Source organism: Furipterus horrens, unplaced genomic scaffold, assembly GCF_987537825.1.
Source record: "Furipterus horrens unplaced genomic scaffold, mFurHor1.1.pri manual_scaffold_12, whole genome shotgun sequence".
NCBI classification, from domain to species: Eukaryota; Metazoa; Chordata; class Mammalia; order Chiroptera; family Furipteridae; genus Furipterus; species Furipterus horrens.
Genome location: NW_028327182.1, coordinates 44,247,269 through 44,273,419, shown reverse-complemented (window position 1 = coordinate 44,273,419; position 26,151 = coordinate 44,247,269). Strand labels below are relative to the sequence as shown.

At 36.5% G+C, this 26,151-nt stretch overlaps 1 protein-coding gene across 3 annotated transcripts in view; it reads right to left on the bottom strand.

Moving 5' to 3' along the window:
- AKAP11 (A-kinase anchoring protein 11) overlaps positions 1–25,732 on the bottom strand; it is a 54,348-nt gene extending 28,616 nt beyond the window's left edge. For 2 of the 3 annotated variants that reach the window (XM_090258383.1, XM_090258385.1), the window contains exons 1-6: positions 25,122–25,198; positions 12,147–12,255; positions 6,360–6,476; positions 3,575–3,622; positions 1,796–1,930; positions 190–457 (exon numbers count right to left, since the gene is read on the bottom strand). In XM_090258383.1, coding sequence (XP_090114509.1) covers positions 190–457; positions 1,796–1,930; positions 3,575–3,622; positions 6,360–6,476; positions 12,147–12,206 — 628 coding nt within the window. In that variant the 5' untranslated portion in view covers positions 12,207–12,255; positions 25,122–25,198. Of the gene's footprint in view, positions 1–189; positions 458–1,795; positions 1,931–3,574; positions 3,623–6,359; positions 6,477–12,146; positions 12,256–25,121; positions 25,199–25,662 lie in introns of those variants that run through there. The other variant, XM_090258384.1, reaches the window with a different exon arrangement.
- Positions 25,733–26,151: the final 419 nt, after the last annotated feature.

The following is a 26,151-nucleotide window of genomic DNA, read 5'->3' as shown; positions in this document are numbered from 1 at the left end:
GAAACAGCAAATTTGAAAACCAGATAGCAATGAACTTAAAAATCACAAGAAAATTAAGTGCCTGGACAATCAGGACAAAAAAGGTTAAAAAGAATAGGTTTCAATTGAGTAAGTCGGCCTTAAAACTTTTAAAACTGAACTTTAAACTTTAATCCCCTATATCAAGAAAAACTCCAGGAAAGAACAAACCATCATTATATGACTTTAAGGTCTCTTCTTCCTCTAAGTGCTCAAAAGCAGTGACAAAGTCATCCTCTATGGATGACACGGACTGGTTAGTATCGTCATCATCTTCATTAGTGGTCTCAAGTTGGCACTTCTGATGCAAGTATGTGTCCAGGGTGTATCTGATACCAGTAGCATATTTACTTAGGAGACTAAAGATAAAATCAATTCTGAGTCTTGGTAATGTAGGTGGTGACACTCTCATGACACAAAGCATTCCAGAATGATGACTCTTGGGAAAGATGATAAAAATACTTTAATTTCAAAACATATTACACATACAAAACATATTATCTGGAAGTACAGCCTAGAAATAACACAATCTCAGGGGAACAAAAAAGAACAAAATGCATGCATCCTGAAAGGCTCCCTGATTTTGTAATGTTTAATTCTTTTCTTCATTCTTTCTCCACTTCTCTCACTCCCCAATCTCTTCTCCCATCTTTTTGTTATCCAGGCATTGTAATTCTACCTACACTACCTTCTTTAATGTTACAGAACTCACTATCCATTCATTTTGCAATGTTTTCCTGTATTATTGTGATTTTTCTTATTTAATCATTCACCTAATTCATCAACTACCCTATAAAGTGCTTGAAGGCAGTAACCAGGTACTATTCTATTTTTGTACCCCACTTTCCTGTAGTGTTCAGCATGATATCAACTTCTCTCCTAAGAGAATATCTCCCCCTTTTACCTAAATTTCCCTAATATTACCATTTACAGTAATGCTTACAGCTTTTATTAAGAATACAAGTCATCATAGTTTTCCATACATATTATCTTTAAAAATGTAAATATTACAAGTGATTTATTTAAAAAACTAGAACCTAAATATAATAGCTAATCACCTCTTGTAGTCTAACGAATAAAACAAAGTAAATATAAATGAAGAATATAATTAAGGAAATGAGGCAAGCAGTTCTACCTAATGTGTAGACCTAATAACACAGTAGTAGTCTTTTATACTTGGAATAAGTAATCCAACTTTTAAGCCTACTAAAATTCAATTTTTAGGAGGTAAAACATTCTAGATATTTTCCTTTGATGAATTACCAATAAAGTAACACTTAGTAAAGAACTAAAAGATGAATTTTATGAAACTAATCACCTGTCTGAAATGGTAACAGTTTTGTTTGTAAAAATAAAGAACACATCTTCAGATATCTACCTTACACTGAATTTTTTAACCAGAAAATGAAATAAAGTATGTTCTCTAAAACATAGCACAATATTTATATAAATTTGGAATTGGCCATAAAGGGGGAAAAGTTCCTATTGCTTATAGAAGTTCAACAAAACCAGAAAAAATAACTTTTCAGAAAAAAATTAATATGTACTTGCATTCCATTTACAGAACTTCCAACATGGAAAATCTGATTTAAAGCTATGACCAAAAGTATTCTATCCCTCAATGATTTCAAAGCATTATGTGAATCATAGCTTCTTGACTATGATTTCTTTAAAAAAAAAAAAAAACTTCAAGCATTTAAAAATGTAATACTCTCAATCAAATGTCATTGTAAAATTTGCCCCCCAAAACTCATTAGAAATAATAAATTAAAGTTACCTGATTTAAAGGACCATTGTTTATATCTGGTGGTTTCTCTATATCCTTCATACAAATAATTTCATTTTCATTTAGACTACAGAAGTGCAGTGAATTCAGAAGATCTGGAAGTTCCAAAGAAACTGCAGCTAAATCCTAATGTAAAACAATAACACAATAAATAACACTGCAAGACAACACTTTTGTTAAGGTTCCTATTATGTAGGTCCCTATTCAACAATTTTAAGATCTACTGGTTTATAAATTTTCCAGTTTATAAGAGTTAACAACAAATTTTTTAAAAACTCAAAAAATAAAGTGTACTGAAGTATTTTAATACCTGTTATTTCTGTAGCCTTTTACATGTATTAATATCAAGCTACAAAAAATTTTTACATGGTACCTCACATGTCCATGACAATTAGGCATGGTAGTTTTTAGCTGCAAATGTCAACCTGCAGTCCTCAGGCTTAACTGTGAAATTTTTCATAGAGGAGTCTTGCCTACAGATTGTACTTCATTGGAGCTTAAGTTTTATATTTATAAAATACAAGTCTATTTCTCTGTCTTTTCTCTCTGAAGCATTACATTAGACTTTAACTGATAAGTTAATGAAGATGTAAGGGGAAAGAAAATAGCTTTTCCCCCGTCATCTGTCCTTTTTATGTAAACATTTTACCCAGTTAAAGAATTATTAACATCCTTCATCCCTCACAGAGTACTTTCCTTTATAATTATGATATTATCAGTAACTCTTAAAGAGGAAGTAGAACAAGAGATAAATTCTTTGGAACACTTCTCTTTTCAGTCTTACATTCTTAGGAGTATGTCCTCTCTCGTGTCTTCTGCATAAACTATTTCATTCATTATCACCTGATTTGCATTGTTCACAAAGAACTATGGTGTTATTTCTTCTTCTATTGGGAGACTTTACTGCCACAAAAGGAAATACATGGCAATCACAAATCTTAAGAAACTGCCTGTGCCCTGGCTGGTGTGGCTCAGTAGAATGGGTAGCGGCCTATGAACCAAAAGGTTGGCCGTTCATTCTTGGTAAGGGCACATGCCTGGGTTGCAGGCCAGGTCCACAGTTTGGGGTGTGCAAGAGGCAACTGATCGATGTATCTCTCACGCATCCATGTTTCTCTACCTCTTTTTCTCCCTCCCTTCCCCTCTCTCTAAAAAGAAATAAATAAAATCTTTTGAAAATAAAAAGAAACTGCCTGAGGTAAAACAAAGCATGTTTACCACATCTTCTGAGCTTCAACCACTCTTCATGTGACCATGAAACTTTCTCTTGCTGATCCTAATCTCAACTCTCAACCCCTCTGTAAATTCCTCCATAAATCAAACAGGCTAAAATTTTTGCATTGGTTAATATATTTTACAAATTTTACCTTTTAAATCTAACTCTATCCTATTTGATAATGTAAGAATCTGACTGTTGAGGTCAGATTATAAAAACTATCCAAATGAAAAAACAAGTCTTACATTCTACTGTAGGCACAGAATGGAGAAAAAGTTAGCCCACAGTTTGCAGCCTTCTCAGATAAACAATTTTTGTGGTCCCCTAACCTAAAACTGTTCTACATAACAGGATGTTCCATGAAAACACTACAAGTGAAAATGTCCAAAGCACACTCAAAAGCTGATCTCAAAGTGCCGTCTTTCAACTTTAAACAGGAGCGGCAGCAGAGAAGTTTAGTGGAAGTTTCCATTACTAAGGCAAAGTTTCAGGGTCTCAAAACCTGTTCCAAATTATCTGCCGCAGTCCTTTCCAGTTCAGTAAGTCAAGCATACCTGTACGTGGGCAGCATCTGTTTCTTCATTGAAACCTAGAAATGTGACCTGAATAAATAAGGAATGGAGCTCCATTAATGTGAATTTTTACATTTTATCTCAATTAGATTACTGACAACTGAGAAACAAAAAAGGTCACATAGCATTAACACTGACTGTCACACAAATATCAAATCATTATGTTGTACATATGAAACTAACGTTTTATGTCAATTTGACCTCAATTAAAGTAAATAAATAAAAATGCTGACTGTTTTGGACAGAATGATTAATTTTTTCAAAGATGATAACAAAAGTTTTTTGTCAAAATTTGGCTCCATAATGTAGTTCTTCAACCCCAAATCCATTTCATTAGTAAGTTCAATCAATTCCACTCCCAAAACATATCTCACATACATCCACTTCTCTCCCGTCCCCCTGCCACCACTTCTAATACAACCCTCTTCCACCTGATCCTAGTAATTGTCATGTCCCCTGCCTGTCAAAAGCTTTCCATGCTTCCAAGTGCAGTCCTAACTGAGGCCCAGGGCTCTGAGTTAACTGCCTTCAATCTTCCCTCACTCTCATTTACACACACAGGCTCCCTTCCTGGGTTTAGAATATGCCCAGTATGTTTGCCTAAGGGCTTTGCAGTATACCCCCTCAACCTGGAGCTCCCTTCCTTGGGTATTTCCATGCCTGGCTCCACCTCATTCTTCAAGATCCAACTTAAATGTCACTTCCTCAGAGAGCCTTGCCTTGGGTAGGCCCTCCAGATTACCTCCTTATTGACTCCCTGTAATATCATCACTTTATTTCCATCAATGCCCTTATACAGAGATTTCTCTGCAGAAGTTTATATATATTAAATTTCTAAAGAGTATCTAATGATATGTGGAAATGTCACATTAAGTAAAAAGAACAACTTACAGAAAAATGATAGAGTATACTTACAATTTCAGCCTTATTTAAAAAAAAACATATGCATAGGAAATAACACTGGAAGACAATACATCAAACTACAAACAGTGATTAATTCAAGATGATGGAATTAAAAGTGATCTTATTTTTTTCTACTTTTGCCACTGTGGTTTTTTTTTCCCCCTGATTCGTAAGATTAACAACAGTAACTTTCTTTTTTATGCTTTTCTTATTTCTTATTTAAGGACTATGTACTGCTTTTATAATCTGAAAAAATATATTATTTTAAAATTTATATCCCCTTTGTCTTTGACATCATTGGAAGAAATATTTTCCATTTGAAGATAGAACAGTAAACTGTCTACAAAGCAAGAACTGACTAAAAATATGAAATATTTAAATGTTAGCAATATGGATAATCAATTGTAGGAATTAAGGAAAAAATAGAATAATTAAAATCTAAAGCAACACACAATATACTTTTGATCTCTTTCTGATGATTCAGAAGCAAGTCAGAATCTAAATCACCCCAGTATCTTTATTCTGATTTATTAGGGTTATTACTTAACAGAATTGTTAATTTCTAGAGGTCTAAGTAAGCTGTTAACCTCTAGTAACTTGTTTCCTCATCTATAAAACTACTTAAAGCAATACAACTCCTCCACAGTTGTGAGAGTTAAACAGATAATGTAGAGGAAAATGCCTACCATATCACAGGTACTCAATAACAAAGAAGCATTCAATTAACAAATTTCCTTCCTTTCTTCGAAAAGATACTTTGTGATATGTGCACCCTAAAATGAGACAGAAATTCCTTCAATTCTTTCATGTTTCCTTTCACTGAATACAAAAAAGAAAATAACGCTGCTTTGGGGTATTGAAGATGCCAGCAGTCTTATACATCCCATTGACAGAGGAAGGCTTTGCCAAGGAATGTAGGCTCGGAAAGGCACTGGGAAAGAAGCTGGAGAGACACAGGCTGGAAAACTGAGAGCAGGACACAGGAGACTTGTCACACTTGGCAACAACTGAGAAGATTAAGAGTGGCTCAGCCTTATGAAAATAAAGGAAAAAGGAAAAACAAGTAACAGTCAAGAGCCATAGAAACTGAGTTGATACAAAAACAGTCTCCGGTCAGAGAACACTACAGGCCCAAAAGGTATGCTCATTAGCCTATGCAACTAGCTCTAAAATATAGTTTCTCAAGGAATAAGAAAGAAATAATAATCAGTATTTTTTTGGAACACTGATTTCAATTTTTTTTTTTTTAATTAACAACCTAAGACCTTATTTCTCAGATTCAATAACCTAATGCCCTCTCCTATTTGATACCATAAATGTGTTAATGGACTATGGTTATACTGTAGAATAAAATATTATTACTCCTTATAGTAATAAATTCAAACAAAGATTAGAAACACTGATGTAGCAGAGAAACAGGTGAGCAAGTAGCACATCTTCAAGTAGTAAATATTTTAATTGCAAAGTAAACATATCGGTACTTTTTCATTTTGAATCAAAGTACTGACTTTAAACAATCAAGAAACAATAACCCAAAAAAAAGATTATAAAAAATAAGCACATATTTCATGTTTCACAGTAGAAATTTTCAGTATTAAAGTACCAGTTACTGAATATAGCAGGAATCATCTAATACAGCACCGTCTGTCTGACAAGTGGCCAATAATGCCTACGCACTGAATTAATGTGCTCATTACAATGCACTCAGACAGTTATGTTAGTGGGTATTTAAAAGAGGCACTTCTCATACACGTATTCACATGTAAAGACTTTAGGCATTTTACAACTAGATCATGCAGTTCTATAAAAATGCATAAAAATACATTGCGCTTTATTAGGAGAAGGCACAGAAAGTATGTCAAACCTCAGTCAAACTGGCATGTTCATCCTGTGTTTCACAGTCCTCTGCTGATACACTGCATAGTTCCTTCTCACTCTGTAATAAAGACTTTACAGACTGGAACACATCTTCACTGAAGCTCTGAAAATTAAAGATATTCTTAATTGATTTAGTTCTAAGACAAGATAAAAGATTCAGGAGATATTCTAGTTTTAAATGCCTCGCCAATTAATACTCATTTGGTGTATTACTATATATCCTTTGATAAATACGGGATCAATCCAGCTAAGAGGAAGAACAAAATGCTTAACTAGAGTTCCACATGCTCAGAACAAACACACCATAACCCAGGTATTCAATCTACTGGAAGACCATGAGGCCTTCACACCGGGTTCACTCACTCTTACCCTACATTAAAACCTAACAGACTGCACACCTGATTTCTAAGTCATGGCAGAATAGAAGAAACAATTTATATAAGGAGTAAGATGCTGCGGAAGCTATAGTAAAAGGGATGCTAACAACAGTGATTACTCTCATAATAAGGTTGGTTATGGAGGAAAAAATGCTTAATAACCACAAATAAGGCTTTTCAGTGACATTAAGGTAGTTATATGATGAGTGTGAGGGAAGGCCTTCCAGATTAGGCAGGAGAGAATGTTACAAGTACAAAGTACCACATAGAGGGAAAAGCTACATAAAGAAAATAATGAGCATTATCATCAGACTTAGGTAGAACATTAATTTCTTTCTACCTAACTCTTCTGATTTGTTGATCTGCTCTTCTATTAGAACTATCCTTATTCCCCAATCTTCCCCTGGAGAAATCCTACCCAACCCAAGACCCATGAAGATTTCCCATCCCTTAGTCATAATAAACCTGTCTCCAAGTTCCTACTCATTCATTGCACATTAAGATCATTTAATCTATATCACAACATATTATAATTACTGTTTTCATTATGTATTTGTCTTTCCTACCCATTAAACCATTGGGTTTAATTGCTGAGGCCAGAGACTATAAAACTGTATTAACTCAATTTGTTTCCCTACATTTCAATACCTCACATACTACATGGTGGAGAAAAAATAGGTTTACTGTTGGGGAGTACACAAAACACAAGATTTTTCTTGTACTGTTATTTATTAATTACTGTATTATTTTCCATATAAATAACTGTAATCCTGCCGTTGCCCTACCTTGTATATGAAGTCAATAAATGTGTGCTAATTTCAATAAACTGAAAATTAGTGAAAATCTTCAGTCTGAGAGAAGAGAAACAAATATGAAATTAAAGCAGTTAAGAAAAAATGTAGTTAAATTTAAATGTGAACTCATGGTTCTTTAAATATATGTATTACACTTTTCCACTGAAGGATCATAGAAGCCATGACCCTAAGTAACAATGAGCATACCCAGCACCCACATTTTGGTTTCTAAATACATGTACCAATAAAAAGAGCTAGAGCTTCTTCGGAAAATGGTTAGTTCCAAGTATGAGGTAGAAAAGGTATGAAATGTGGCTGAAACATCTTATTGTGATGGACAGATAAAAAGGTGGGTTAGGAGAAGAGTGCTTGTTTACATAAGAATTCTAGCTAACAAAAATGGACAGATGACAAAATTAGAAAATCCCATTTTGTAACTCTTCGTGTAATTACTGATTCAGGAACATCAATGTATACTAACTAATCTACTGGATTAAAAGCTACTTGGGAACAGGATACTCACACTGTCTCACAGAATTACTCTACAGATTATTTATTAATTACAATAATATGATGTGTCTTTATATTGGAGATCATTATAACCTTAACCACCTGGTCAAGCCTGGCATCTCCTGACCTGACAGAGCGGAAAGACCACATCACCTTTGGGGGTTCCTGCTAAGCATAATCACAGGGCAAAACAGATGAACTCCAAATATGGAGAGATTCTACGAGACAACTGGTCCGAACTTCCAAAGATCTGCTGTCATGAGAAAAGAATCTAGACCACTGAAATGGACTAGGAGGCCACAAAGACACAATAGTCAAATACAGAGTGTGAACCTCGACTGGATCCTTGATGAGAGGTAAGCGAAAAATAACAAAGCTATGTATTGGAGACAATTAGGGAAATGTGTATATGGACTGCATGTCAGAAGATGTTACTGAATTAATGATTTTTTGAGGGGTGGCAATGATGCTGATGTTAAGAGATGCAACACTGACCTATCCAGCAGAGAAGTAAAATAACTGTCTTGCAGCCTACTCCCATATGGTTTCAGAAGATGTGGAGGAGAGACTGTTTCCTGACATGACTGCTACAAGACCCTTGAGCTATATTATATTAGATCCTGGCCAGAACAGAGATTGCTTCCCATAAATCCCATTAGACGTGATCCTCTGCCCCACGCTGTGCTGGCCCCTGGAACAGGTCATTGCCTTGCCTGGACAAGCATGAAAGGCATTTTCCCTTATCTGGGTCCAGTCCAGTAAGATCATCCATCCTGTCCTGTTCTATGTACGTAATTCCCTAGTGCCTGCCAAGCATCACGGAGATTATCTACTTCCTCTTGCCACAGCCCAAGGTGAGCCTATGTTTCCCTTAATAAACTCTGTTAATTGCTGAACTGGAGTGGCTTGCTTCTTTCTTCAGTCTTTCTCTGCTCTCTGCTTACGGAGGCAGATTTTTAGTCTCTCGGTTTTTCCCTGACTTGGCACATATGAACAGAAGGGAGGTTTGAATGTATATATGTGCATACATGCGTGCATATGTATATGAACACACAGAATGATTATGGTAAAATGTTAACTAAGAGGGCAACTCTAAGTGAAAAATATATGTGGGGTTCATTGTACTTTTCTTCCCCCATCTTTTCTGTGAGCTTGAAAATATTAAAAATTTTAAATGATTCTGTTTTCATTAATGAGTGGAGGTTTTCAGGCTAAGATATGAACATGAACTCAAAATAATATTAAAATGCAAAATCTGAACTTGAACAATCAATATAAACTCATGACACTAAAGAAGCAGTGGGCATTCCTAGTAACCAGATCTTGGTTTCTAAATACTATCAGTTCTTTGGAGAAATAGCCAATTCCAGGTCTGAGGAAGGGAAAGTAAAAGGTGAAACTGGGGTCAATCTGTTGTAGCAGAAATCAAAGAAGCAATCAAAGAATTATAGCCTGAGACAAAAGGACATAGGGACTAACTTGCTGGGGTTCCCAGGGACCAAGTCTGGGAAAATCTGAGCAACGTGAAATAAGTAAGTGAGCAAACCAATAAATGACTATAAATAAATAAAGGACTGGAAAATACAGAATTTTTAAAATCCATGAGTCCAGAGCAATACAAATAAACTCACTTGCCACCACTGGAGGTGTCTATTCCACTAAATTACTAATCTGAAACTTAGTATTAAAGGGCATTTACCCTGCCTTTAAAGGACATACTGTGGTTCATCTATGGTTAATAAAATAAGCTTTTCTTTAAAAAGAATGTCAGCTAATGGCGCACATTCTCCTGGCTGAGGGTGCACCCAACTCTGCAGACTCGTGAATAAATGCCTCGCTTTGCTGCTCAAAAAGAAAAAGAATGTCAGCTAATAAATGTAAAAAAGAAAGAGAGAAAATAAGGAAAATCACCATTGTGCAACTTCAGGAAGTAACAAATTCAGTAAGGGGCCATCAAGAAATGCCAAAAATATCAAATGAAGGGCTGCTGGACAAAAACAAGGTACAGTATTCCCTCACTTATCGCAGGTATTACATTCTAGACCCCCCATGATAGGTGAAAATCCGTGAAGTAGGAACCTTACATTTATTTTAGTATTTATATACATTTTAAGGCTTTATAAACTGTTCCCAGTCCCTTATTAACCTTTCCCACACTTTTCTAAACACTACTTATGTTCTTAAACATATTCTACACTCTTAAACCTACGTAACTTTAACATATACAGTACCACAAAATCCTGCAATATAGCAAAAAATCTGTGCTAAATAATTAAAGATAATATTTCTTTAAATCCCACGATATAGTGAGGCCACGATAAGTGAACTGTGATATAGAGGGACTACTGTATACCTAACTTCTAGTCTATATAAAATACAGAAGGGAGAAAAATGTTAAATAGCACTATGAGGAAACAACTACACTAACCCACTATGTGGAACATTGTACAAAACATTGACCTAGCCTGTTCAAGAAGTCAGTCTTCAATGTATGTAAGAGAGAGAGAGAGATAAGAGACTTTCAGACCAAAGAAATGTAAACATGTCATAACGATCAAATGCAACTTAAGGCGTAGGAGCTTAAACTTAATCCAAAATAGGAGTTCAGTAGGGGGAATCTAAGAAATCTGAATATGGCTGGGTATCAGCTATGAGGGAATTATATTTAATTTTCTTAGATGTGATAATGGTATTATTATGTGGGGAGATGCTGTTATTTCTGGGAGAAGCATGCTCAAGCTTTCGGGGTGAAGAAATATTAAGACTTTAACTTTCAAACAGTTCTGCCAAAAAGTAAAACACAACACACACACACACACACACACACACACACACACACACCAAATAAGACAAAATATTAACAACTGCTGAACACTGGTATTTGGTATGCAAATTTATGTGCTGGTATACTATGCTTTTAAATTTTCAATATGCTGGATATTTTTCATAATAAAATTTTTTAAAAAAATTAATAAGAGTAGAAAGTTAGCTCTTTCTGATTTTCCTAACACTTAGTTCCTAATAAATATTTAATGTATCTCTCTACCTTTAATGCAAAATAAAGTAAAATCTAGAGGATTCAACTACACCTTTCAATTTCCACATAATCAATAGGAAAGTTTTTTGTCATTCAGCCATACCAAGGAAAGGAATCAAAAGTGGTGTAAGTATACACATAACACACATGCATACAGACAATACAGAATATTTGGATTCACAAACTTTTATCTAAAAGAATTTCCAAGTATTCAAGTGAATTCAAACCAAATCTTTATTGTATGCCTAATATGGATAATGTGCTGAATAACAAATGACATTAAAATAGTAATACAAAATTTTAGCTGTGTCCTAATTCCTTATCTCAGGAATATAGTGGTAAATTTGAGTCAAACAGGAATGTAGCATTATGCTTAAAGAACAAGATCACTAGTCCATAAAGCAATCAGTATAATTTAATCATTAATTTAAAGCTATGGATCCTGTTGCTAATATGAAAAAAATATAATACACTAGTTTACAGAAAGTAGAAATTTGCTGGCTGATTATCTAATACCTAGCAAAGGAGGTGACCTATAATAAACAGGCAGGAGGTAGAAGCTCTCCAACACATCTGCACAGCAACGTCCCTGGCAAAGTGGACATACGAAGTGTGCTCCATGGGCCCAGGCGTCCTGAGAGGACAGTAAGGCAAGACTGGCAGTGGTGCTACAGGACAAATTAGCCACCAAAATGGCACATGTCTCCAGCCCTTCTATCCCAAGGGAAAGAAGAGATGGATGGATGGATGGTAATAACTTTGGAGTAGAGCTAAAGATGTATAAGAGAATCTACACCCAATACTTCTATTGCTAAAAAGAAGATAAAAACTATCTGCTGAGAAGAAATAGGGAGGCACTTCGATCTTTAGGAAACAAGGTTCATTATCTTCATGATTTCCTAACACTACTGTCATGTATTCGAATCTTCGCATGTTACTAATTTCAATGAGATTAATTTAAAAACAAGAGTATCATAGCTGTTTAACCACAACAAAAAATGACCATCATTTTTACTAAAATTATCACTTAAAGTAATTTAATATAGAGAACTTACTTTTCCGACAGATGCTCTTGTCTTCATGTGGATGTTTCTGAAAGTCTGGAAGGTCGCCATAACTATACTGCTGTTGTTTGTGTTACTGAAGACTTAATCCATAAAACACCTAAAGAACACATATTAAAAGAAAACAATTTATTCACTTTAGTGACTCAGTTTAAAAATAGGTCTAAAATACAGTAATTTAAAAAAAAATAAAAACAAAAAAGTTCTGAACCATAAAAATTCATTTAGCAATCCTACATGAATACTTGAAATATGTTAATATTGGCACTTTAATAAGTGGAAAATTACTACAAAAATATTATTTTTAGGTTCGAAATTATTATAGTTTGTACTTATTCGATCTTGCTGTCCTTTTTATTGTAAATAAGAAAATATTTGAAAGCCTCAATAAGAAATATTTGAAAAACCTTTTAAAAGCTAAAATAGAGAACATCACAAAAAGATTCCAACCTTACTGTCCCAAAAGTCACTCTGTCCCTATAGCAACTGTGAATGCTCTACTACACATTCTCATTTCTTGGGCAGAAAGGTTTGATAATACACAAATAAAAATTTGAAATCTGTACATTTCAAATTAAAATCATATAAACAAAAACAAATTTCTTATACGGTAATCTTAATAGCATACCAGTGACTACAGTTCAAAAAATATTCAAATTAAATGATGATTAGTACTTAAAACAGATGTGCACACACACACTCACACACATACCCCTTGGGAGAAACTCTAAATCCAAGTCTTAACTTTTTATCAATGTTTAATAAAATACCTTTGAGAGCATAAATCTACTCAGTGTTAATCATTCAACACTGGCATTTTACCACAGTAACTTATTCATTCGTTCAAAATCTACTTGCATTACATGCTATGGATACAGGGAAGAACAAGGCAGAAATATGTTTTATTATAGTGAAAGGTGGGAATGGGAATTGAATTCTAGATCAGTAAATAACAAAACAATTTGAATCAATAAAGATTTAAGAAATGGTTAATTAGTTTCAATCAAACAGGTCTTACAATTACCTAGTTGAAATTTTAAAGACATTTAGTTATAATATACATTTTATTATAGAGATTTATATGGAAAAAACTTCAACCTAGAACTGGAAAAAAAAACCACTAAATTTCAGTGGAGTTCTTATTTTATATTCTTATACTGTAGAGATAAAACTGAAGTGTATGTGTGTGCACGCACAAACGCCTTCCTTTAGAGATTACTAGATTCTAATTTTTAGACGAAGAATTATGATGGCATACTATTTTGAGCCAAGATAATCTTCGTGGCCTCTCTAACAATAAAGTTTGATCAGTAACTGGAACTGGAGCAGTACTGTAAGAAAGGTAACAGAGGTGCCAACAGCACAAGATAAAGAGCAGTACATCAGGACTCAGAATACCATTTGTGTGCCTCTTTTACCTCTCATTAGCTTTGTTTCCTCTAGGTAAATTATAATATCTCTGGATCCGTTTCCTCAATAGCTACTCATATTACACCTGACTTACCTGGCAAGTTTATTGTGAGAATCAAATGGAAAATAAAATGTACGTAAAAGAAAAATTTAAATATTTACTTATGGAGCAATATGAACAAGAGGACCAAAATTATCACACCAAAATGTTGTCCTAGCCAGGTGGCTCAGTTAGTTGGAGAGCCATCCTGTACACCTAAAGGTTGTGAGTTCAATCCCCGGTCAGGGCACGATGTCTCTGTCTCTCATTTTCACTTTCACTCACTCCCATTCTCTCTCTCCCAAATCAATAAGTATACCTTTGGGTGAGGACTTTTTTTAAAAAGTGTAAATGTAGAGATTTATGTGGCAAAAGCAAAAAATAATCCTTTTATTTGTTCCAGGCCTACTCACTCATTCCCCCCCCCCTCAGAGTTCTCTTCAACTGCCCTTTAGAAGCCCATGGACTTGCCTCAAATTTCACATAAAACATATAATATGGAGGTCAATACGAGGGTTCCAGGAAAGCAAAACTCTGGAACTCAGCACTTGAATAAACTGGCACCAGCTTTCTGGAGCGCAATTTTGAAATGCATGTCAAAACACTGAAAATATTCCTACCCTATGACACAGCAATTCTACCTCTGGGAATTATCTAAGGAAACAATGATTCTGGAGCGTCTAGGGTTCTAACTAAAATTGAGAAAGCCCCAAGTGCTTTGATGAAAGTATTACATTAACACCTCATTTAATCCTCAGGACTGGCATAGTAGTACTCCAATTTTACAATGAGGAAAACAGGCAAGGGATATTAAGTAATTCATCCAGGCCCACAAAGCAAGCTGTAGAGCTAAGACTCAAATTCAAATCTTCAAACTCTTAACACCCAGATCTGTAACCACACTGTAGTGTATAAAGATGTGAAAAGATGTTCATCACACTTTATAATAGAAAAAAATAAGCAGCAGAAAAAGGAGAGTAACTGAATAACCTAGAGTGCATTCCTAAAATTGCAATGGCAGCCTTTTAAAAACAATGCTGAGGACAGACACATAAAGCATTTACTTTCTCTGACTCCTCAAAGGGTGGAGCGGAGAAAAGAGTTGGGAAAACGTACCTTTGCAGCTGCTGACTAACATGGGCAAAGATTACACACTAACTCATTGGAGGCTTCACCAGGAAAGAAACTAATTATCTAGATGGGCTGCTCACCTTAAGTGCTATATACCACACCCCCAAGGCAGAAGAAAGAGCTCCAAGGAGTCTGCTCGAAGGCCTGGATACTCTGAGACAACATCCTGGATCTAACATCTCTAGCTACCCCAGTTCACTCTACCTACAATATTCCTAAATAGCAGACCTAGATAGACCACTCTTTTCAAAGCAAGTGGAATCCAATATGTACCTATGAAGGAAATTTTTTTTAAATAAATAAGGAAAACACTAAAAAAAAAAAAAAAAAAGAAAAAAAGAAAAACCCAGACAAATACAATCATGCCACCCAAAACTCACATTATTTATTTCCAGGATACTACCTCAGAATTTATATTAATAAAAAAAAACTAAATTTATTTCCACATGTACACTTTATTTCACTCACTGAAAAAAAAACACATTTACTGAACCTCACTCCATAACTTTGTGTTTAACTTAAAAATATTATCTCACAAAGGAAAAAAAAAATCTATCAGAGAATATCTATGCAATGGTCCATGAAAGTGACTCCCACATGAGTAAATGACTTGTACTTCTGATAAAGCAAAGAAAAAAAAAAAAAACTTTTGGAACTAAAGCAAAGACAGATGGAGGGAGAAAGAGTAACAGAGAAGGTTTCTTCATCATCTTATATAATCAGTGAGAATGGAATTTTAGATTTCACAAAAGGAACAAAAATACAATGTTTTCCCCTAGGACATCTTTGTGTTATAATAAACTTTTCACTTAATGCTTTTTGGCTTTGTGATCTATTCTAAGTGAATACAACAAGAGCCCTAAACAGGAAAAAAACTAAGTGTGTTTTTCTATAGTCAACAAAAATGAAAGTAAACCTAGATCATTTTTTAAAAAAGCAGATCAGAGACAAGAAGTACAGATGAACAAAACAAGTCAAAAGTGAGCTGCCAGAGCTCAGGAAAGACACAGGATATAAAAACTATACTATGAAATCCCTTAGAAGCAGCAAAAAAGCAAAATAGATATTGCTAAGAATACCGAACTCCAAGAAAGTTTTAAGAAATATCACAGTATGCAAAAGAAAACAAATGAAAAGTACTTATAGAAACAACTCCAAAGGGTACAGAAAACAGATACAGGACACTGAATAAATTACAACTATCCTTTGATCCTGCGATTTCACACCTTATCCTACATATATACTTACACAAAATTCACATATATGTGAAAGTGAAAGAATATTCATTAAAACAAAGTAAGATGAAAGACTAAAAATAATCTAGAAGTCCATCAATTCAAATAAATTATAATATATTCATATAGCTATTACCCAGCTGTTGGAGTTGGATCAATATATACTGATATGACAGCATGCCCACAAAACATTAATAGAAAAAGCAAGTTACAGAACAGTGTATATTGTGTGCTCTCTACCTGTGATTTTTAAAAATTAGACACAACTGATAAACCTAGGAAATATGACAATATAAACTAAATTCATGATAGTGGTTACTCGTGACAACCAAGGTTTTTTTTGTTTTGGACGATGATTAATTATTAAGTAAAATAAGGCAGGTTCCAGCATGTTCACATTATCCCCATGTGGTGTAAAATCTGTATTACTGCATGTGTGTATTTATATGTACAATATAAAAGAGAACATACTACACAGGTATAAACATTGGTTTTATCTGGGTAGATGCAATTATGTGTGTTTTATTTTACTGGATGTGCAAACATTTTTTTTATAGTAAGAAAAAAAAATACTTTCCAAATCTTTTTTTCCTCTCATCTGGACTAAGAAATGTTTGAAACAGCTCAATCTATTCCTTGACCTTTTTATCACATGAGTTAACCAAGCCAAGGACTCTCTGAAACGCCTTCCTAGTCTTCCATCAACAATATTGTCCTATCTTGACTCTCTTCCTACTGCACTGGTTCTTAAACTTCAGCACACATAAGAACCAGCTTACTTCTAACATCTTCCCTCACCCCAGAAGATCCAGACTCAGGAGGTCTACATAGAAAAGAGAAATTTTTATTTTTATTTATTTATTTTTATAAAATCATTTGTTTATTTTATTTTTAGAGAGAGGGGAAAGGAGAAAGAGAGGAAGAGAAACATCACTGTATGGTTGCCTCTCACTCGCGCCCCCAAATGGGAACCAAACATGCAACCTCATCATGTGCCCTGACTGGGAATCGAACCAGCGACACTTGGCTCAATCCACTGAGCCATAGCAGCCAGGGCTGAGAAATTTTTATTTTTAACAAATACCCTATGTTATTTCTGATTGAGAAACATTGGTCTATCTCTGCAGACATTGCATTAGTCACCTTCCCTAAATTCTTTCATACTTTGTTACTCAAATATTAATATTTTGTATCTCCCAACCATGTCCTCTTTGGTATCCATTCTATTTAGTTTTCCAAGGATATTTTATCTCTATTACTGGTTTTTACTATACAAATAACTCCCTAATATGTTTATCTTCAGTTTACTTCTTGCACCTTAGTTTCAGTTCCTCATGTTTAATTTTCTTTTAGGTATTTCTGACTAAATATCCCAATTACTCCAAAATTGGTAGGTTCAAAAACTGAATGAAACCTTCTCTCTAAACAATCTCCTCCTGTATTCTCTACATCAGGAAAGTCAGTAAACCAATTGAGCCAGTAAGCCAAGCTAGAAAATGACCTTTCCCTCAATCCCTACACACTGCCGCATCCGTAAATCACCAAGTCCAACCCATCAGCCCCCTAAACGTCCCTCAAATCTACCCTTTCTTGCATCAGCTGAACTGCAATTGCCTCTTCATGCATCAGTTCAAGGGCTTCTCTCCTTGAGGAAGGCTTGGCTCATCTCCTTGCCCAAACAGTAGCCACCACCTTTATGCTCCCAAAGTGGTATGTCCTTTATTCTTCTGGTGTCACTGTTTGCTTCCCTCCTATTGTGAGTACCTTAAGGACCAGTGTTTTACTGTATTGCATTACAGAGTAAGCATTCAAACATCTGCTCAATAAATAAAAAGTAATCCTTTTTAAAGTGCAAAGTATGCCTTCACTTGTTTAAATGGATATATTTAATCAGTTATTTGAGAAAACACAATTAAGACTTTACATTGTTTTAATTTTATATTTGGGAAATACAATAAATGCTCCAAGTATACATTTTGACAAATCCAAAATGGCCAAGTGTTAAAAATTAATATTCTGTTGACTATAACAACAAAACATGATAAAATATATAAAACATTGGTTTTCAAACATTAGATAACAGGCAATGCAGGACTATGACCTGGCTACTTCCAGTCACAACACAGGGAAAGGAAAGCCAAACAGTCTGGCAGTCTGGCCAAGCTGTAGAGACAGAGAACAGAGTTTGGGAAGGCCAAGATGTCTTAAATTTGTAGGGCAGAGTACTGAAGCAAGAGCTCAGAAAGAGTAAGAGCTTTAGAAATGTGCAGAAGCATGCCCCTAGAGACCTTGGCTGAATATCTGAGGTAGGGGAAGTAACTACCAAAAAGCAGTAGGCCAAATAATAACTGGAGCCAGACAGGGCTTGGAATAGTTTGTGCTCCCACCAACCAGCATGCAAAAACCTTGCAATGTATTAGGCAATGAATGGATGGACTCCTCAGAAAGAAACTGTGTTACTGGGTTGGCCAAAAAGTTCCTTTGGTTTTTTCCAGTACTGCTTAGCTGTCTTTAACTTTATTCAAAACAATTTTGTTAGACTGTAACAGCTGTTGTGTCAGCATGCATTTTTTAAAAATACTTATCAAAATAGGTAAATTTTTTGTGTAGTCATTTTAATACTGAAGAGGGAAGAAAATATCCAACTTTTTTTTGGCAAATTACACTTTATCATTTCAAGAAAGGTAAAAATGTAACTGGAAAGCAAAAAAAGATTTGTGCAGTGTATGGAAAAGGTGCTGTGACTCATCGAACATGTCAAAAATGGTTTGCGAAGTCTTGTGCTCAGGATTTCTCACTGGATGATGCTCCTCCATCGGGCAGACCAGTTGAAGTTGGTAGCAATCAAATTGAGATATTAATTGAGATCAACATTATACCACACAGGAGAGAGCTGACATACTCAAAATATCCAAGGCAATGAAGTTATTGGTAAAAATTAAAAATGTGTCTTTTATTTTATGGAAGGAACCACACGGACTTTTTGGCCAACCCAATACTTGGGGGACAAGTCAAGCAGTACACTAAAGGCTGTTCAAAACTCACCGTAACAAAACTTAAATGGAAGCCTCAAAAGAATACAACAGATTCCAAATAACCCAACTGTGCACCCCAACTAAATCCAACACTCATGGGAATACAACAAAATCAAGCACGCGACAGCATAAAACTTATTGGCTGGCATGCAATAAAAAATTACCAGGTATGCAAAAGGAGGAGAAAATCCTGATTCATAACCAGAAGAAAAGAGTCAATACAGTCAGTGTACACCCAGAAATGACAGATGACAGAATGAACAGAAAAGATGTTAAAACCATACTATAAATATGTTCCATACATTCAAGAAGAGAGGAAAGCATGATAATGAGAGAAATACAAGATATACGAGACACCAATTAAAATTCTAGAGATGAAAATAAAACAAAAAATAAAAACATACTGGATGCAATTAACATCAGACTAGACACTGCAGGAAAAGTCTGATGACACAACTATAGAAACTATCCAAAATGAAGCACAGGGAGAAGAAAATTAAATACAAATGACAACAATAGCATCAGTGAGTCACTCCAAAAGGTACTGAGAGTCCCAAAGTGTGAGGGCAACAACAATAAAGACAAAACAATGAAGAATTTCTAAAATTTGATGAAAACCATCAAATGAATGATCCAAGGAAGATCAATAAACCCTGAGAATAACAAAAAAAAAATACCACACCAACACACATCATAATTAAATTGCTAAAAACCAGTGATAAAGAGGAAAATCTTAAAAGTAACCAGGAAAAAAGTACACATTACATATAGTGGAACAAGGAAGGACAGTAGACTTCTTGTCAAACTATTTAAGCCAGAAAATAAGACAACAAATCAACATCTTTAAAGTACTGAAAGGGGGAAAAAAAATCCAACCCAATGAAAATACCCATACCCAATGAAAATATCTTTCAAAATGAAGACAAAGTAAATTTATTCAAACTAAAAAATGATGTGAGGATCCATCACCAGAACCATCACTAAAATACATAAACTCTTCAGGTAAAAGAAAAACAATACCAGATGAAAATTTGGAACTAAATGAAGAAATAGAGTGCCTAAAATGGTAAATATAAAGGTAATTTAATATATTTTCTCCTGTTTAAAATCCCTTTTAAAAATAACCATTTAAACTAAAACTAAGAACAATGTATTATAGGATTTACAGCATACATAAAAGCAAAATGTATGAAAAATAACACAAAGGATCTGGTGGGTGGTAGATGAGCAAATACTGTTGAAGGTTCCTGCACTATGGAAGTGATATTGATAAGTTAAAAGTTATCTTGTAGACCTGAGCAACCACCAAAAACATAGAACAAAATAATACCTAATAAGTAAACAATGACGTAAAGGTGACACTATCCCCTTTTTGCAAATAAGAATGCTATGCCTCACCTTCACAAGATTGCTCTAAGAACACAATGAAATAATATACAGGGTGTGGCAAAAGTAGATTTACAGTTGTTTATATGGAAAATAATAATAATACAAGAATAAACAGTGTTTTGTGTACTCACAACTGTAAATCTACTTTTGTCCCATGCTGTATGTAAAAACAGTACCTAACACAACAGAAACTCAAATGCTAGCCCCTTCCTTGGGGATACGTAGACCTGTTTGACTTATAAAATCTATAACCTTCACAGCTATTAACTACTACTTTTCAATCCTGAATCAACAGCATTCCTGCATTCACAGTATATATTCTGTTTGTACCTCTACAGGATTTCTCATTCTCAACATTATTGACTCTCCGGGCCAGATAATTTTTTTGTTGTAGGGACTGCCTGATATGTTGTTGAACATTTCACAGCATCCTTGGCTTCTACCCACTAGATGGCAGTAGCACTAAAAATGTCTCTAAACAGTGCCAAATATCCCAGGGGGCAGGGGTGAAAGACACAAATTACCATTGCTCTATTTTGACACTTGAAACTACAGTGCCTAAGTAACAGTAAAATTTATATTGTTACAATTTGATGTCATGCATTGAATTGTAAGTACTCACAACATTCAACTCATGTATTCATCAAGTGCCTAAGTAATTGGAAGACAGCAGTGAGAAGTCCCTGTTTTCATGGAGCTACATTCTAGGGCTACTATGCTTTATTCGTTTCTGCATTACCCAACGGCCTTATCAATAACAACACATAACTATATGAGTTGAAAAAGCTGTAAGGTAATGGAAAATTTCATCAAGGAGATGAATTTCAGAGGAGCATTTGGTGGGAAGAGTAGTATCTTTAAACAGGAAATAGTTGGGGGCACCTACCTGACTTGCTGAAAAAATTAATCCAGGGATATTTGTTCTGCCACCTTTGTTTTCTCAAGCATTCAATAGAGAAAGGTTACTAATCTTCCTACTGCATTACTGGTTGGAATCTATTTTTTCTAAAGTATGTTTGAACCTTGCCAGTAATTGATATTTAAAATAATAACATAGGCCTAACTGAGAAAGTACTAAGTGTGAACTGCTATGACTCCAGAACTTCCTGAGGACCAACAATCAACACAACAGTGCTTGGCACATAAGAGGCATCCTATAAGCCTGTGCAGACCTATTAACTGATAAGGTATAAAAGGCATTAAGAAAGAAGAGTGTGAAAGGTAACTTTAGAGTTCCAAGCCTGGGGAGCTAAAAGAAAAGTGGAACCTTTGCCAATTATAAAGTAACTGAAAGATAATGTTTGATGTCAATATAATATCCTAAACACTACACATTGTTTGAGTGGTCTGAGATAAAGATGTTACTCGAGGAATCACCTGAGCTTGAAAGCTGATCCCAGAGACTGGGAAACAAGAGAGTACCAAGAGAGAGTCTAAGTAGACAACCATAATAAAGGGTTCCTGGGCAGGTAAACAAAGAACCACAGATAAATAACAGTCTGAAAAACAGGAGAGGTTGATTTAGAAGAATTCGGTGTCATTAAAGTCAAGATATAGTTTTCAGTATGGAGTGGTCATCCCTAGAATTCTAAACTCCTGAGGGCAAAAATGACATTCTTTCACCTATGAGTGCTGTAGAAGCCAAGCCCGTATCATAGTACCTGCCAGAGGATGCACTCAGTAATAATATATATATCCTTACACAGTGCCAGCGAGGCACTGTTTAAATGATGTTAAACAGAACTCATCTTTCTCACAACGGAAGCTGCTGTTCCGTACCCATTTTACATACAAGGAAAATGAGGCACAAAACGGTTACATATTGTCCTAACTTATACACCTGAGAGAGAACACTGCTAAGAGCAAGTTCAGTGCAATACTAAGGGAAAAACTTAAAACTACAGTATGTTAAATATACCAGAGATACCCTTAGTTTCCTCCCTGCCCACACCTCTTTCTTAGAAAACTTTCAGTATCGAGTCTAAAAAAGTACCAACTGTGAGACACACTGAGGTCTCCTCTCCATCCATTTTCCCATTCCCATCTTCCCTCGCCCTCAGCTAACTGGACTGGAAGCTGGCATTTAACCAACTGGATTCTCTCTTCAGAAATTCAGAATTAAGATATAGAGGTATTTGTTGAGAACTGCAATATCAAAGCAAGTCTGGTGTTACCACCATGCCAAATCAAAGTTTCATGCAAACCAAAGTCATGGGGAAGCAGAAACCATGACCTTTAAAGAGAGGGACAGGGGGACATCTGGGAAAGAAAAAAAAACCCAAATGGAACAAACATAACAGAGTACAGAGTAATAAATAACTGAGTAGCAGAGACATAAGACCACATGTTTCCAGAGAAAAACTGGAAACTAACACCCTGAAGATTTTCTGGTTCCCAGGACACTGAGCTGGGGTAGACTTCATGTAATAACTTCAGAGGCAGTCCTCCAACTGTAACAAATGCCTTTTTAAAGTAAGTCAATTCAAGTGGGTTTTTATTCCTTGCAGCCAAAATAATCATCAAGCCGTTAAAAGAGGTCAAAGAAAAAACAATGAGTAAGCAGCTACTACTACATTCCATACAAATTGTAAACCTAACCTGTATTTCAAATGCCTTAATGACTAGTAAATACTTTTAAATAAACTGAACTTTTATATATAAAGAGGGCAGGATCAGTATATATGAATTTGCTTGGTCTGTTTACAAACTAATAAATTTCTTTCCTTTCCCCACTTCACCAGTTTATACACCCTTAACTCAAGCCCAGGCTCAGCTGGTATCTTCTCCTGACCTGCCCCCACCTCTTGTTCCCTCCAAGTGGCTGATTTTATTACTAAAAGACAGGTGACTTGACAGAAAAAGAGTAAATTTAGCTTACTTAAATACTTATCCTACCTTAAGTTACTTCAATTACTTTTCAAAGGCAAGACAAAACAACTAATACATCCTAAAAGTTTTAAACCCTGGCCAAAGGATATAAAGACCAGCAAAAAAAAAAAAAAAAAAAAAAAGAAAATCTATTTTTCTGTTCCTGAAAATCAGTTTGTCAATAAAGAATGGGAGGGAACTTTTTTAATAGAGATGAGTCTCTTTCTCCTGTTCTCAAAAAAAAAAAAAAAAAAAAAAAAAAACTTCCTAAGTTTTTCACATTTCCTCCCAGTATTAACAGAACTCCCCTATTTTTAAGTGAAAACGTCCCTAAAAAAGGAGCAATACTGTATCACTTGATTAGGTTTGATTTCCTTTTCCAGTTAAGTTCCTAAAATTAAAAAATTATATAAAATATACATATACACACAGTAAATGTACTATCCTTCTTCTAGCCTCTAAAGCAAAGGACTTTTTCAGTTTACCCCAGGAGCTCAAAAGCTGGAGAATTTTTCACTGTGGTTCAGGGTCTTTGGCAAATCCCATACCCTCAACAACTGGGACCTATCAATAACTAGTCCTTATCAATAACGCAGTTACGTGGGTACATACAACAGGAATCACAAGTTACCAGTTCAGCTTGGGATCCTATTTATTCTGACTACCCTACATTCTTTAATCGCTCATAAACTGTTCCGTTACAGCTACAACTAACAGTGGAATTCACTGTCAACCTTTACATCAGTGCTGACAGAAGGAACATACAAAGTATGAAAAAGTGTACTGTGTTTTAAAAGATTAAATTGCACTATTTTAAACGTCATTAATCACACTGGGAACGGTGCTTCCATTTACTCTACAATGATAAACAAGATATTAAAATTATCTTTGCATTATTGTGAAGCCTTTATTTTCTGAGTATTTTCACACTGATTTTGATAGCAAAATCAGTATCAATCACTCTAACATCCTTAACAAGGTGGGAAGAAGCTAAGAAAAGCTAACATGTTTTGCAAGGGAGTGAATAATTACAAAGCTGAGAAGAGAACTGGAATTTTTAACTCAAGTTTGCACTATGGCTATTCATGTCTCAGCAGTATTTCTCATCCTGAAATTTCCTTAACATCTTAAGCTAAATTACCTTCAGCTTAACAAGGCTTTAGAGGACAGTGTAAGCAAAAGAAAAGAATTGTTACCAAATCATACCACGGTGGTAGTTTAGATTCTATTTCCATAGTCGTTTTGCCAACGTTTTCATACTTCGGTCACATCTGTGAGTTTTATAAAGCACCTTAGGTGCCTGGAATAACAGGTTATACTCAACCCAGCATTTAAGCCACTAACAGCCTTAAGAGAAAACTGGGGAGAAAATACGAATGTCAACGCTCCGAGGAGCTGCTTGACGCCTTCCGCGTCTGTCACAGCCCTGGGCTGCGCCTTGTTCCAGCGCTTACGGGTTCTGACAGTGAAGGATGCTACCGTTCCGGGACGAAGTGCAGCGTCCTCTCCCTCCGGCACACTGCCCCCAGGCACGCACCGCGAACGCAAACGAAGCACACGCCCCACCACCCACCGAGGGAACACGGATCCACTGAACTCGTCATTCAAAGGGACTGCAGCTTCGCCGCCACACTCCGGACCCCTGGAAGACTCGGCTCGAGCCCCTGCCCCTGGCCTGGGGCGCCCTCCCTCCTCCCACCGCCAAACGAAACCGCAGCTGCAGGCAGCCCCAAAGTCAACGCAACGACTGCGGTCAGGCGGAGGGCTGGGGCGCCGGAACTGGGCCGCCCCGTCCATCGTGCCCCGCGCCCCGCCGTCGCCGGCAGCTTCTGCCGCGAGCGGATCGCACTCGGCTCACCTGGGGGCCGCAGCCTCTACAGCTCACAGGCATATCACCAGCCCGCAACGACCACCCCGAGCGCTGCAGCGCGCGCGGGAGCCCCACCCGCACTGGCCCCGGGCCCTCCCCACCCTCCCCGCCCCCGCCTGCCCACCCCGGCTTCCGCCGCTGCAGCCTGCAACAACACCTAGCCCCCACGCCTCCCACCCACTCTCGCGAGAAGAACCCCGTGACCAAGCCCGCGTAAAAGTGGGTGGGTTTATTGAAAAGCAAAGAAAGAAAATGAAAAGCCTTCCCACGTGCTCCGCGGCAGCAAGCGGACGGGCCTTCGCGTCACATGTTGTAGACGCGGCCTCTCCATTGGCCAGAACCCACACAGCCGTGGGAGCTTTAAACTCGAGGCTGACCTACGAACCTGCGGCGAACGTCTTGCGCGCTTCCTGGTCCGTTACCTCGGAAACCACTTAACCCTTTCCTCTGGCAAAACACCCTTGCCTAGGCTAGCTCAGCAGGTTTGGTTTCAGGCCCTGCCTCCTTTCCTTTGACCTCTTAGTCTTACCGCCTGGGGTCAGATGGACTCCTTCGCCACAAGCAAGCTTTGCTCTCTTCTGATTCTCCGGGCCCTTTCCAAAGCGTCTGCCCCACCAGATCTGAGCGCTCGAGTAAGGAAGGCTCATCCTTTCGGGGTGGCTCCGCCCCGTCTCGGCATCTCTAGGGAGGACCACTCACAGTGCGCCGTCCTAGGGCCGTATCCGCACCTCAACCAGGAATCTCCGGGCCCTAGTGCTCACACTGACGTCTTTACGCCGCATCGGAATTAGGAAGCAAAAGCATTGGTCACCGAGAAAGCAAGCCTAGATTAAAAGCTAGTGTGTAATTATTTACACTTAGAATGGAAGCCAAGTTGCAGTCTTAAGGGCATCTGCTCCCTAAGGGTGGAAACATACCTGATAGATGAGAAAGAAATTTTATTTTAAGAGTATCGTTGCTATGATTTCTGTCCTGTTGGGGAGAAAGGCAGGGAAGAAAGGGTGCATTCGTACGTTCA